The 13,542-nt window shown below is 47.9% G+C and overlaps 1 protein-coding gene across 2 annotated transcripts in view; it reads right to left on the bottom strand.

The window, feature by feature from the left end:
* VANGL1 (VANGL planar cell polarity protein 1) overlaps positions 1 to 13,542 on the bottom strand; it is a 37,710-nt gene that overhangs the window by 14,610 nt on the left and 9,558 nt on the right. For both annotated transcript variants that reach the window (XM_008071570.1, XM_008071571.1), the window contains exon 3: positions 10,943 to 11,550. In XM_008071570.1, coding sequence (XP_008069761.1) covers positions 10,943 to 11,550 — 608 coding nt within the window. The remainder of the gene's footprint in view (positions 1 to 10,942; positions 11,551 to 13,542) is intronic.

The following is a 13,542-nucleotide window of genomic DNA, read 5'->3' on the forward strand; positions in this document are numbered from 1 at the left end:
TGATTGAGACTCCAACTCAAAAAAAAAAAAAAGAATTGAGGAAACAGAGTCCATCTAGTCCAGTCTCTCAACCGATATAGCAATTCTTTGTGTAACACCCCAGATGACCTCCAGCCTCTGTTGAATAAAGAAAGATAACCTCCAGCCTCTACTGAGAAAGAAAGTTCATTCTCACATGGTACTGAAAGGACTTTGCAGTTTCACCATTGGTCTATCCACTGCTTCCTCTGGACTCAAGTCTCTCTTTCTTAGGAAAGCCCATCAGACATCTGAAGTAAACAATTGTGGCCATAAACCACCTCCTTAACTTCCTTATTGCATGGATAGGGGCACCAAGGCCTAGGAAAGCGTGTACTTGCACACAAACACGCGCACAGGGTGCGCACCCACGGCCCTGTTTCCTGTTCATTCACTTTCCCTTGGACTGGATTATGGCTTCTGCAGTCAAACAAATCTTGTCCGTGCTATTATTAAAACCAGAAATTAACACTGAGCTTTACAGCTCACCCAGGCTGATGCCCTCCACACTTGGTGGCCTGCAACATCTCCCAAAGTGGGAAGAAGGGACGAGGACAGCACCGGGTGACAAGCCCCTTTCAAGTTTTAGTTAGCCACATCTTTTCAAATATTAATTTGATCCCTTCAGCGCAGTCAACAAAAACAGCTTTCTTTACAAGTGGAAAATACGAAAGTCCTTCTTGCACACCAATGCCCCACACAGATGCCAGGTCATTATTCGGATTTCCTAAGTATGTGCTGACAGAAAAAGCACTAAACCGTTTCCTTGTCACAGAGCAAAATCTACAAAGACCTGCTTTTAGGGCACATACTTTTATTCTGTGGGCCAACTAAGGACGCTGACATTCAGAAAAGTCCTAATACCTAGTTTCTCCAACTTCAACACAAGCATGTATAAATTAGCTGCTAAGTGTAACAAAGTACTCAGAAAGTACTGCCAAGTCCCAAGTACTGAGACACGGATGTGAATAAGACCTTCAAGGAGCTTACATTCCAATCGGTGGTGACAACCACCCAAACAAGTATGGTCAAGTGATTCAGAGACTGTGACGGCACATGTGTACGGGGGAAGAGAGGGGAAGAAGGTGTTTCAGCTGAACAGCCACAGCAGATGCAAAGTCGAGCTTCTGAGGTAAGTCCTAAGAGATGAATCATGGTCACACCATGCGGACATGGTGCAAATTCCAGGCAGAGAAAGCAGTGTGAGCAGAAACAGGCTGGTTTTAATCCTCCTGGACATCCACAGTAGGAGGAATCGAGTCAGTATTCAGTCACAGGGCAGTTTTGAGAAACCCACGGTAGTGAGAGAAGTGTCTCCCCAAATTTGGGTACCCAAAACCTCAGAAGATGACCGTATTTGGAAACAGTCTTTACAGATGTTATTAAGGTAAGGGCATACTGGTGTCCCTGTAAGAAAAGAGGTGACACAGGGACACACATACAGAGGAAGCCCGTGTGATGTTGGAGACAGAGACCAGAGTGATGGAACTGCACACCAGGGAATATCAAGGGTTGTCAGCCGCCACCAAAAGCCAGGGGAAGGCGAGGTGGGATTTTTTCCTTGGGCCATCAGAGGTCCTGCCAACATTTAGTTTTCGGATGTCTGAGAAAGTGGGAGAAAATGTTTCAAGCCACCCAGTTCACAGTATACTTTGTTATAGCAGCCCTTGAAAACAAATACACACAAACTTAAAGAGAGAAGGATAGAGGCAGGTAAGGAGCAAAGCTGGGTTGACATCAATGGAAACTGAGGCTATAGATGCGTACAAAGGTGAGAGTGGGTGAGGAGAGAGGGTCTGTAGCAGGGGAGACAGAGGAGGCTGGTACTGACGGCTGCCTGGACACCAAGGCCGCCCGTCATCTACTCTTAAAGATGTGCTTACGCCCTGGTGGCTGCATTTTAGGGCGCAGATCTAGGTCTTGGAGAAAACTCTAAAACCCCAACCAGGATGAGACAACTGAGGTTCTCAATTTACTCACCCGCTACTTCCTGGAGGAGTGAACAAGAAGGAACTCTGCCTGAAGGTCTGGGCTTCACTGCCCCCGACATTTGGATGAATGGCTGAAGTCTGACAGTCAGGACCACTTGCAGCGATATTTGTGTGAGCCCCAGAGAAGGAGACATAATTAGCCCCTGTACGCGGCTGCCACCTTCCCTGACAGTTGGGCATATGAATGTTTAGATCTCCTGACCCTCTGCCTTTTAATTAAGATGTCTGCCTCACAGCTGCATTTGGGAAGTCAGATTACCCAAGTGCCACAGACAACAGGCAACGATCACCTTGGAACCTGAGAAGGCCAAGAAGGCGCAAGAACCGGAATCAGCTCGTGTTTACTGACAGGTCTTCGCTAAACTGCATAACGATCTGGGAGAAAGCCTGGGTTTTGCGGGACTTTGTAAGATAGAGCAGGAGGGCCACACATTGCTGCCTGAGATCTTGAGATACAAGGTAAACGGCCTTTGTGAGAGGAAACAGATCTGAGGCTCTGTCCAGCTGGCAAGGCCCACGAAAGGCCTTTGTCCTGGCAACATGGCTGGCTCCTCAGATATGTGGATGCTTTAGTAACCAAGTTCTCCGAATCAATATTCAGAAGCTGGCCTCTACTTTGAATATTAGGCTGTAAACAAGCCCCGCAGGGTATCCCCATCGAAAGACAAACAAGCAGGTTGGAAGCTGGGATATCTAATCCCAAAGCTCTAAGGGCAGTCTGGAAACAGCCAGGGCACTTCTCTATCCCTGTATGGTCTCCGCTTTAAGTATCTGTTAATAATGTGTAACCCTGAAAATTTCCTCTCTAATGATACAAATAAAACCACACCCAGGGCATGCCCAGAGGAGACCACTCTCCATCAACACTGGGAGGAGTCTATGAGAATCAGAAGAGGCTGACAGCTCACGCAATGACCTGGTTCTTCTGGTCTCAGGAGCTAAACGACACAACGCTGCTGGCTGACACACGCACCCCTTCTGGGCCTAACACCACAACCCAGCGGAAGTTCTGAGTGTCAAGACGACACAGCTGGGCAGCCTCCTTCTGAGCAGCTGAGCACGATGTAGCTGGAGACCTCTGACTGTCTCACAGGCCGTCTGTCCTCTCCCACTGGGGCACCTTTGAGACACACTTCCCCACAGGTGTCAGGTCTGACTCTGCCAGTCTGCCTGGGGAGCTTGCAGCCCTGCTCACAGCCTGCCGCACAGGTCTTGGCACCCTACCCTGCTGGCTCCCTGCACAGTCCACCTGGTGCCGCGACCTCCCCTGCCTGGGACGGGAACTCGGCTTTCTCGGCGTCTTAAATTACGGTGCTGAATCACACCAAGATAAACAGCGGAGACTCCGGGATCAAAGACAACTGCCTGCTTGGGGTGCTCTAAGTAGTATATTTAGTATATTTAGATACAGACTAAGAACACTTCCAGACCCACCCAGGATGCCCGACTGCCATGAAAATCTGGAGTCTCGGCGCTACCGGCCTGCCCAACTGGATCTGCTCACAGAGACCAGGCCAGGCAGGGAAAATAGGCCCCTGTCCATCTGCCTTCCTGTGTGTTAGTATCTCACCACGTGCTGTGTCAAATCACACCCAGGGATTCCTGGGTGACTGTGGAGAAAGCTAGGCCTGGCCCGCAGCATGAATCCTCTAAGGACACAAAAAGCAAGCATGCAAGGAGCATGCCCCATGTCTCCAGTGGCCTGTGGCCCCTCAGAAGGCCATCTAAGCCAGCTTCACTTTCACCAGTTACTTCCCCTTCAGCGGCCGTGCCCTGGGAGGGGTGAGTCCTCTGGCCTCACGCAAGGTTTGTGGGCAGACGTTGTGCGAGGGAAGCCATCCCAACTGTGGCCGCTGCCAGGAGGCAGCTGAATAAACACAGGGCTTCAGTGTGCAGCACCTTACGCTCTCATTAAAGCCACTTTTAACAGGCACCACAGCAGCAAACCACAAACGGCAGCTCCGCTCCAGCCTTCAAAACTCTCCCACAGCAAACCCTTCACACTCTCCACTTTCTAGCACTTATTTGTTTTTATCCTTTGCTTTTTCAGGTACGAGTGGCAAAAGCGGGCAAAATATCTTTACCGAAAAGTAGTTACATGAGCAATTAAAACGCACATTTCTAAAATGAAACTGCATGTGAACCCACGATGGGAATGGGCCCTCTAAGACCGTTGGGGCTGGTCTTGGACATGGGATGGAGAGGCGTGGCCCAGCACGGATTTGATCAGCAGTGCAATAACTAGCCTTGATATTACATGACCCAGAACCTCAGGCATAAGATTGGAGAAGGAGCTGGGTATATACTCTGGAGTTACTGGAGTAACTTTATCTTCCCGAGGAGACTCTTCCTTTTTCATTTCAAACTAGAAAACCAAAGTGCAACCCAGAGAAGGAAGGCCCCACACAAGCTGGGAGGATACACGCAAGAGCTGGACGGAGGACAAGATGAGCTCCATTTCAACAGGGTCAAATGGATCCCATGGTTTCCTGGGGCTTTGGGGTCAAAAATCACCAGTATGCACAGTATTCCTGTCTTAGCTCAGGCTATTATAACAAAATACCACATACTGGATGGCTTAAACAACAGAAATGTATTTTCTCATTGTTCTAGGAGTCCAAGATGGAGGTTCCAGCCAATGTGGTTCCTGGTAAGGGCTCTCTTACTGGCAACCTTCTTTCTATGGCCTCACACAGTCTTTCCCAAGTTGGTGTGTAGAAAAAGCAAGCTCTTTGGTGCCTCCTCTTACAAAGACACCAGTCCTATTGTTTAAAGACTTCACCCTATGACCTCATTTAACCTCAACTATTTCCTTTGAGGCTGGGTCTCCAAATATAGCCATCCTGGGAGTTAGGGCTTCAACATATAATGAATTGAGGGGTGAGGGGCAGAAACACAAACATTCTGTGCCTAACAGTCCCTTTCAACACAATAATGCAACAGTCATAAACTTTCACTGTTTGAGAAGCAATCCGAGAATCTTTTCTTCTAAATCACAGGTGGTTTTGTGATCAGTTACCAGACCTTTAATAAAAAGGTCCATGGTCAAGTGCCAATTTATCAGACACTCTTTCAGTCTCAATGAAGGAAGCAGGCTTAAAAACCCAAACAGTCAAAAACTTGATGTCTGAATTAGGTACAGTGGAGCTTCAGCAATATGAATATTCTACAGAATGGATCACTGTGAATGGAAAAGCTTCCCAGAGTGCCGAGACGTGTATCTGCTTCTGTGGTTCTTCCATCTCTCTCCTTGCTGATGACTATCAGCTACCACTTTTCACTGATGCTCATGAGCCTCCTTAAAGCAGCTCTTTCAACCACTCGACATATGTCACTCCTGGACTTTTTAAGGCAAAGAAATCAATCGTCAACTTTGTTAGAATCAATAATTAAATTTCTTAGGACCATATGCAAAGTAGGAACAAACAGACTCTGAGAATGAGGACCCACGGTGGCTGTGAGAGTCTGCTTACACTGAACTAAGCCTCCCAGCAGTCTCCATCTTGTGTAGTCCTCTCTCCGTAAATCTGAGGGCTGTGGCTCGCTTTGACCAAGAGAATGTAGTAGGAGTAATACTGGGCCAGTTCCAGTTCCAGGCCCAGGCCTCACAAGTTCTGGAAGCCTCTGCTTTTGTGCTCTTAGAAACCCTAAGATGCCATTTGAGAAGTCTAGCACCCTAATGAAGAAATAAGGAGAGGCCATGTGGAGGTGGAGAGAATCTCAGAATACATGGGAAGAGAAAAAAGTCCAGCCCTAGCTGACGCATCATGTGAGTACAATCACGCAGGACCACTGGCAGGACCAGCAAAAGAACCTCCTAGCTGAGCCCAACCTATATTGCAGAGTTGTAAGAAAGACAAAAATGGTTGTTTTAATTTTTAAGCTGCTAAGTTTTGGGGTGGTTGTTACACAGTAAATAAAGGGCATCTTTTTTGAGCCACGTGAAGTACATAAAGTAAAAAAGGTCTTGACCAAAGGCTCAAGCCTACCATTGTGGTTATAAGGACCGGGCTTTGTCAACTGAGTGTAAAAGAACCAACAGAGCTAAGGAATGGACCTCAGAATGCAAGCCGTCCCTGACAATCCTCCACATGCTCTCTGTTCCATTCTGGAAGCTACGAGTTAAATGAAATATGGTAATGTATACAAAAACAGCTAGCACCCAGGATATGGTGAGCTGTCAAAAAGTGCTTATGAGTTTGTTCATGTGTTCTTAAAGCAGTGATGGGACCAGGAACCCAAATATTCAGAGGCAGTAGGATGAAATGGTTAAGATCACTCTGGAACCAAATCCTGGTTCCCACAACTACAAACTGTGTGGAGCCTTAGACAACTTACTTGACTCTCCCGTGCCTCAGTGTTCTCATCTGAAAAGGAGGATAACAGTGCCTATCTCATAGGATTGTTGTGAGGATTAAGTGAGTTGTGTGTAAGAGCACAGAAGGTACCTGGCACACAGTAAGGACTCTGTAGCTGTTCATGCTCAAGGGTTCTTCATGTGTCATAATTGTTCCACATCTCAGATTCAACCAGTCCATTACAGTAGCATCTATGTACCAATATTCACAAGTATTTTCTTTCAAATATTTCAAAACTGAGAAATGGTTGATTACTTAGGATAATTAAGTGTCATTTTTAGTCTCTTCCATTCTTCTGGGTTTCTCCCCAAATACAGTCAGACCAAAAGCCACTAGTCTCTGGCGACATCCTGGAAAAGTTAGCAATTCACTGTGAGAATGGGGCCAGGAAAAGTGACAGGCGAGGTGTGTATGGAAAATCACACACTGACCATGTGGAGATGCCAGGGTGCTGCAAAGGCTGTGATACACAGGAAGGCGCTGGTTCCTTGTGACCTGAAGCAGGTCCCTTAACCGGTGGCTCAGAGGTCTCGACTGTAAGAGGAGGATACCACTACCCCACCTGCTCTGACCCCTGACCGGGCAGCAAGGAGGGGTAAATGAGCCCAAACCTATGAAGCATCCTTGTAACTCTTTTGTAAGCCCTTGTGCACTGGGCAAAAGTTAGGGAGTATCTGAATCTATTTATGGTATCTCAGTTTCTACAATAGCTTTTTACATTTCTGAAACTTTTCAAAGTCTGAAACTCCATTCCTGCCAACAGGCAGGGCCCCAGCAAGTACCTTTTATGAGAGCTGATGAGAACCCTATTTTCTTTAAGAAACGGAAGAGTAGGCATTCTTTTGACAACTCTCAAAAATAGCTCAGTCGGTTCAATAAAATCATCTTTGAAAACAGAAAAAGAGAGCTCGTCATCACTCTGTACCTAATAAGCCCAATAGGCTGCTGCGACAGCAAAGGCTTTCCATAAAGGGAGAGCGGATGGCCTGGGATGCTGGTGGGTCTGATGGAGACCTGCTATTCTGAGCTCCGGCACCCGCTTTGTGTTTCCGCTACCGCTTCCCTCCCGTCTGTTTCTACACTTTACAAAAGGGCTTAGAAGCTGTATTTCTGGCCCAGGGACTCTGCCAGCCACTGCTGGGTTCTGACCAGATTAGGCCCAAGGATCGGCGGGTGACCGGGCCCACACAATGCCCGGAGGGAGACGCCAAGCCCGCTCCAGCTCCAGCAGACTGGCTGTCACTCGGGCATCCGGCCCTGCCAAGGGCTCTGTTTGTCAGTCAAGAGCTCTCCTTCTCAGCCCTTCTTTCCACCTCATAACCCAGGGCTTCCATGCAAGGGACAAGGGGGCCTTACTAGAGGCTGGGAGGGGAGGGAAACAAACAGCCCTGAAGAGGAGGCGAACAGAGGATGCTGGGAATCACCTCCAAATGCTCTCCCCCGGGCTGCCACCCTCCAGGTCTCCCTGCGGAGCTGGGGTTGCTGGCTTCCGCTTTGGAAAGTGGGGACTGGGCAGTTGTTGGCCATGTTGGGAGCAGACCGAGAGACCTGCAGCAAGCCCATGAGCCAGGCGGCACAGTCAGCCTGGCTCCTTCTACTCGGTTCTACCCTGACCAGCATAGCTATGTGGTGAGATCCAAGGGCTGCTGCCAATTACGCTTTCTGAACACACCACAGGCATACTTTCCCCAGGCTGTTTGGTTTGTCCCCTTCTCCACCCCCGCCCAGATCTAGTGTGCAGCTCAACCCGTCTAAGCAGGAGGAGCAACGTGGGAGCCGTAGGGCGGCAGTCAGTCTCACCACCCTGTCTACCCACGGTGAGAAGACACCCTTCTCTTTCCCACCTATGCAGGTGGGATCCACACCAACTAGGGCTGAAGGCCAAATACAAAACCACAACAGGCCTCACTTCAGCCAGTGTCTTGGCTACTTACATTTACAAAGTCCCAAATATCGCTCACCTCCATTGTGACCCTGTGGTCACAGCCAGATTTACCGCCATAACTTCAGACACAGACTATCTCTTGCTGGGATCCATCGAGGCCATCCAGTCTGGAATTCCCTGTCCTCCTGTGTTCCTATCACCTACTCCCAGGTCTGGGCAGCGGTGCAATGGTCTCCCTCCAAGCAACTGTGAGCACCACAAGTCTTGACAGAGCTCTGAAGGCTACCAGCCTCGTGTGTCCTGGGCTGTGCACACAGCAGATATTTAACCCGAGTCTGCTGGTCATTCCCCAAAGCAAAACACGGGGAAAGAAGGTTGTCTGAGATAAACACGCAGCAATGACCTACTTGCCTTCAGGGCCCTTCAGCATTTGCGAAGGACTCAAAACATCTGATTTTGCTATGTAGACTTGGGACTCAGACACTGATTTCCACTAAGGATCAGGCAGGGTGGCAGCAACCTTGAACACTAAATCATCCAGGCCTCAAGTGGCATGAGCTGACCCAAGAAATGGAAGAGGGTGCATGCCAACACGAAGATGGTTCGGCAGTGTGGCCAGACTCCAAACCAGGGCTGGGCTACTTCCCTGGACGCCAGCCAAAACAATGACAAAGTGGATTGTTCCGATACCCACTAAGGTGTGCCCTTGCCGATCTTGGCTGCTCTGCCAGTTACAATATCACAGCAGTAATAGCTGCAATTAACTAAGTGCCTACCATGCGCCAAGCAGGTTACACACGCCAGCATATGTTCCCTAAGAGGCAGAAGAGCCTGGAGAGAGGGCAAAGGCTTTGAAGTCAGATAGCCCAAGCTCTGTACTTATCCGAGACTCTCTTAGCACCAACGGTGTGCCATGTTCCATGCCATACTGAGGATGTCATAAGGAGTGGGGATAGCCCCTGTTCTCCCAGGGTTCATAGCTTGTGGAAGAAAAAAGATGGAAAGAGAGGCCACCAAACAATGAAAGAAAGGCCACACTGGGGTCATTAAACTCAGTTCTGGCCTCAGGACATCAGCGTGAATCTTAAACCAGGCTAGCCATATTATTTTGTGCAAATTACTTAAATCCCCTAAGCCCTGGTTTCTTCTTCTGTAACATGGGTCTTTCTAATCCCTGTTACAGAAGAAGATCGAGACCTGCCTGGGCAACTTGGTGAGACCTCATCTCTACAATAAATCAAAAAATTAGCCGGGCGTGGTAGCGCGCGCCTGTAGTTCCAGCTACTCGGAAGGCTGAGGCGGAAGGATCGCCGGAGCCCAGCAGGTCAAGGCTGCGGTGGCTGGGAGCAGCCGCTGCACTCCAGTCTGGGTGACAGAGTGAGACTCCAGCTCAAAAAAAAAAAAAGGTCCATTCTTGCCAGGCTCAGTGGCTCAGCCTGTAATCCCGCGCCTCGGGAGGCTGAGGTGAGTGGATTGCTTGAGACAACGGGTTCGAGACCCACCTGGGCAGCGAGACCTCATCTCTACAATAAATTAAAAAATCAGCCGGGTGTGGTAGCGCATGCCTGTAATTCCGGCTACTCGGAAGACTGAGGCAGAAGGATCACCAGAGCCCAGCAGGTCGAGGCTGAGGTGGCCGGGAGCAGCCACTGCACTTCAGTCTGGGTGACAGAGTGAGACTCCAACTCAAAAAAAAAGAGACCCATGTCACAGGGATCTGTGAAGACAAAATATGCAATCTATATAAAGTGCTTACCTGGGGGTAAATAGAAATAAATGATGATGAACACTCTTTTAGTTAACTACAACATAATGAGATTTTATGCATAGATTTAAAGTATGACATCCCAATTGATTTTTAACTTTTTCTCAGGCATACGTTTTCAAGATACTCAACTCTTACACATTGGGAGTCTCTAAGTGCACCCGATTCTTCTTTGAGTCAGGGTCTCAATAGGTCACCCAGGCAGTGGTACCACCACAGCTCACCACAGCCTAACCTCCTGGGCTCGGGTGACCCTTCTGCCTCAGCCTCCCAAGCAGCTGGGACTACAGCCATGCACCACTATACTTGTCTAGTATTTTAAGATTTTTTTGTAGAGACAAGGTCTCGCTATGCTGCCTAGGCTGGTCTCAAACTCTTGAGCTCAAGGAATCATCCTGCCTCAGCCTCCCAAAGTGCTGGGATTATAGGTGTGAGCCACCATGCCCAGCTTGCACTTGATTCTTTACCGGAGGGCCATTAGGGTGACCATAAAATTTATTGCTCAAACAGAACACTTCTGAGAGTGGAAAAAAAAAAAAGAAACTAGTAATTCCACTGGGACATCAGGGTAAATCAGATGTTCCATCTGGGGCAAAATGGAATTGCTGAGCCCCTTACCCATCATCCAAAGGCCAACTTCAGGGCCAAAGTAGGCAGCTATCACTCTGCATATCCTTCCTCCACCACTTTTGGGAGCCGCCAACAATTCTGAGAACAGACCCGGCAAAACCCCAGCCTGGATGACAGCCAGCAATGAAGTCCAGAAACACACACGCCTCCCTGCCCTCACGCAGCTCCTCCAGGAGAGAAAAGAGTCAAACCCCGGTGCTAGCACTTGGCATCCGCCACCGCCCCTCACGTGCCGAAGAGCAGCTGTCTTCCAGCAGGGCATCCGTTGTCCCTTCTGCCTCCTGCTTCCCCTTACCTCAGGTGTCCCAAGCTGTAGAACCGGGACTCGCCGTCGGAGGAGCGGACCACTTGCAGCGTGAACACGGGCTGCAGCTGCCTGAGCTCCAGCAGGACGATGGCCAGGTAATGGATGAAGAGGAGGGCGTCCACGAGGGAGACCGCATACTGCACGATGCCCTGGTAATTTCGCTCCCGAGAGTCCAAGATGCGGACCCCATAGAAAAGCCAATAGGAAACCACAAAGAGGAAGATGAGGACCAGCAACAGGGCACGGAACACAAACACCCGCGGCAAGTCGGCCCTCTGCTTGCGGAAGAAAAGTGCCCAGGTCCCTATCAGTAGAATGAGGAGTTTGAAGGCCACAGAAATGAAAAGTCCCTCACAAATGGTGCCACAAGGCTCCAGCTCATTTCCCCACAGGATCGGGGGCAGCAGGATGAAGGCGATGGGGGTGAGGAAGACTAGCAGTCCAAGGAAGGAGGCGACGGTGAGGCCAAGGTAGCGCCTGCAATCCAGCCCCACGCTGTCCTCCATGTCCTTGCTGATTCTGGCAATGTCCTCTTGGGATATGCTGTGCTCTGAGGTGCCTGTGATGGCCGTGGTGGTCTCTCCCCAGTTGTCATCCTGATGGGGAGAAGACAGCGAGAATGACAAGCCTTCCAAAGCAGGTCATGTGTAAAAGCTACCGAAGTGGGCAGTGAACATGGAGGGCCTTATTTAACCAACCCCACTCACAAAGGCTTCTCGGAAAAGGAAGCTTTACGCTTTAAAAATAATAGAATTTTTTAACCAGAGGAGTTTTCACTGAAATGTTCAAAATGCATCATTTTCCAACAGAGAAAACATAATTTAATCTTTGTGTCTGTCCGAGCAAGTCATAAATATAACACGGATTATCATGCTCCGTGTTGGAAGATCCAGGAGGGCTCTGGCGGTCTGGGGCTGTTTGCCCTCCACTGAACAATCCAGGTGTCAGAGTACTCTTACGAGAGTTGACCTAGAGAAGAAAACTCCTTGAATTTTCTTTCCAATTCGTGCTGGGTTATAAAGGCTTCCAAAGCCCAACTTCTGGAATTGGACGTGTTATTACATCCTTCAGAGCGCTAAAAAGCAAAAAAGCCATAGCGAGAGAATTTTAAACTTCCAGGCAGTGGCTAGTTAGAGCAACGAGTCTATTCAATTAACAAGATCCAGTTGTTAGGATTTGAAGTTATTTTGCTGTTTTACCGACAACCTTGACTGAACAACAGCAGAGCAAAGCACTGAAAAGCCACCTGGGGCCAAAGAGGTTTGCCTCAGAGATTCCTATGTATGATCTCCCTTAAAATTAAAAAAGAAGAAGAAAAAACAAAAAGTCACGTGTGGTGGCAAAGTGTATGAAATTAGGACACCAACTTACAAAAACCTCATTTGAGTTAACAGCTGAATCAGCAAGACAGAGATCACTCATAACCAAATCTAGTAATGATCAAAACTACGATGTATAAAATGCACGGGTTACAGTAAGAAGTGGTGGGGAAGGTCTCAACCTATGAACAAACAGTCCTTCAACTTGGAGAGCAGGAAGCATCACATTCGGTGAGAGAAACTGCTGTTGAACACAAAAGCCAGGAGCAGCCAGGACTCTCCAATATTCCTGGTGAAAGTGTACACAGTACATACAGCACCTTGGGAAAACTGGTCAGGTTGTTTCACATATATTTATATATACACTTAACTATGTGGCCCAGCAATTCCATTCCAGGTTTTACACCAAATAAGAGGAAACAGCTTCACTCATAACAGCCAAAATGGTGCAACCCAAAAGACCAGCCACCAGGAGAATAGATAACAAACTATGGTCGATTCATACAATGGAATACTACCCAGCAAAAACTAAAAAAAGCAGGAGCTGTTGAAACACATATACCAAAACATGGATAAATCTCAAAATCATTACACTGAGTAGGGGAATGAAACATATGATTCTAATTATATTAAATGCCAAAAACTGGCAAACTAATCTCTAGTGATAAAAATCAACACGGTGGTTGCCTTGGGGGTGGGGGCAGGGATTGACCAGTAAGGGCAGAAGAGAATTTCCTAGAGTGATAGACATATTACCCCAGTGTGGGTTACTGAGTGTACTCATCCATGAAAATTCATCAAACTGTACACTCAAGATCTGTTCAATTCTCTGTTCTCACTAAGAGTGTTACAAAGTAAGTTGTTTTCTGTAGTCTTTGAACTTACCTTATATGAAAGCAAATTGGGTATCTTTTAATTTATGGCTTTTTCTTCCCTTGCTGATGTATTGTTTTCTTTTTAAAATAACCGACCTCAATTTACACAGAGAGATGTGAACAGATTTCTTTTATAAATATTGGATTCCATGTTTCATACTGGGTCTAGTGATTCAGATAGTCAGTGCTGAAATAATTATTACTGGTGCTCATATTTTGTTGACCACCACACTGCTCTGATTCAGCTACTCACCCTTTTTCCAAAGACTTGCTAACTATATTGCCTGTCCAAAAAAATGCAGATGTACAGAGGGTCCTTTCAAGCTTGAGGTTCTCAGAACGTAGGACCTTAGATCCTCTAAGCTAATCCTCTTCGTTTTCAATGAAGAAACTG

Source organism: Carlito syrichta, unplaced genomic scaffold (assembly GCF_000164805.1).
Source record: "Carlito syrichta isolate Samal-C Ts95f unplaced genomic scaffold, Tarsius_syrichta-2.0.1 Scaffold314375, whole genome shotgun sequence".
In the NCBI taxonomy this organism is placed as follows: Eukaryota; Metazoa; Chordata; class Mammalia; order Primates; family Tarsiidae; genus Carlito; species Carlito syrichta.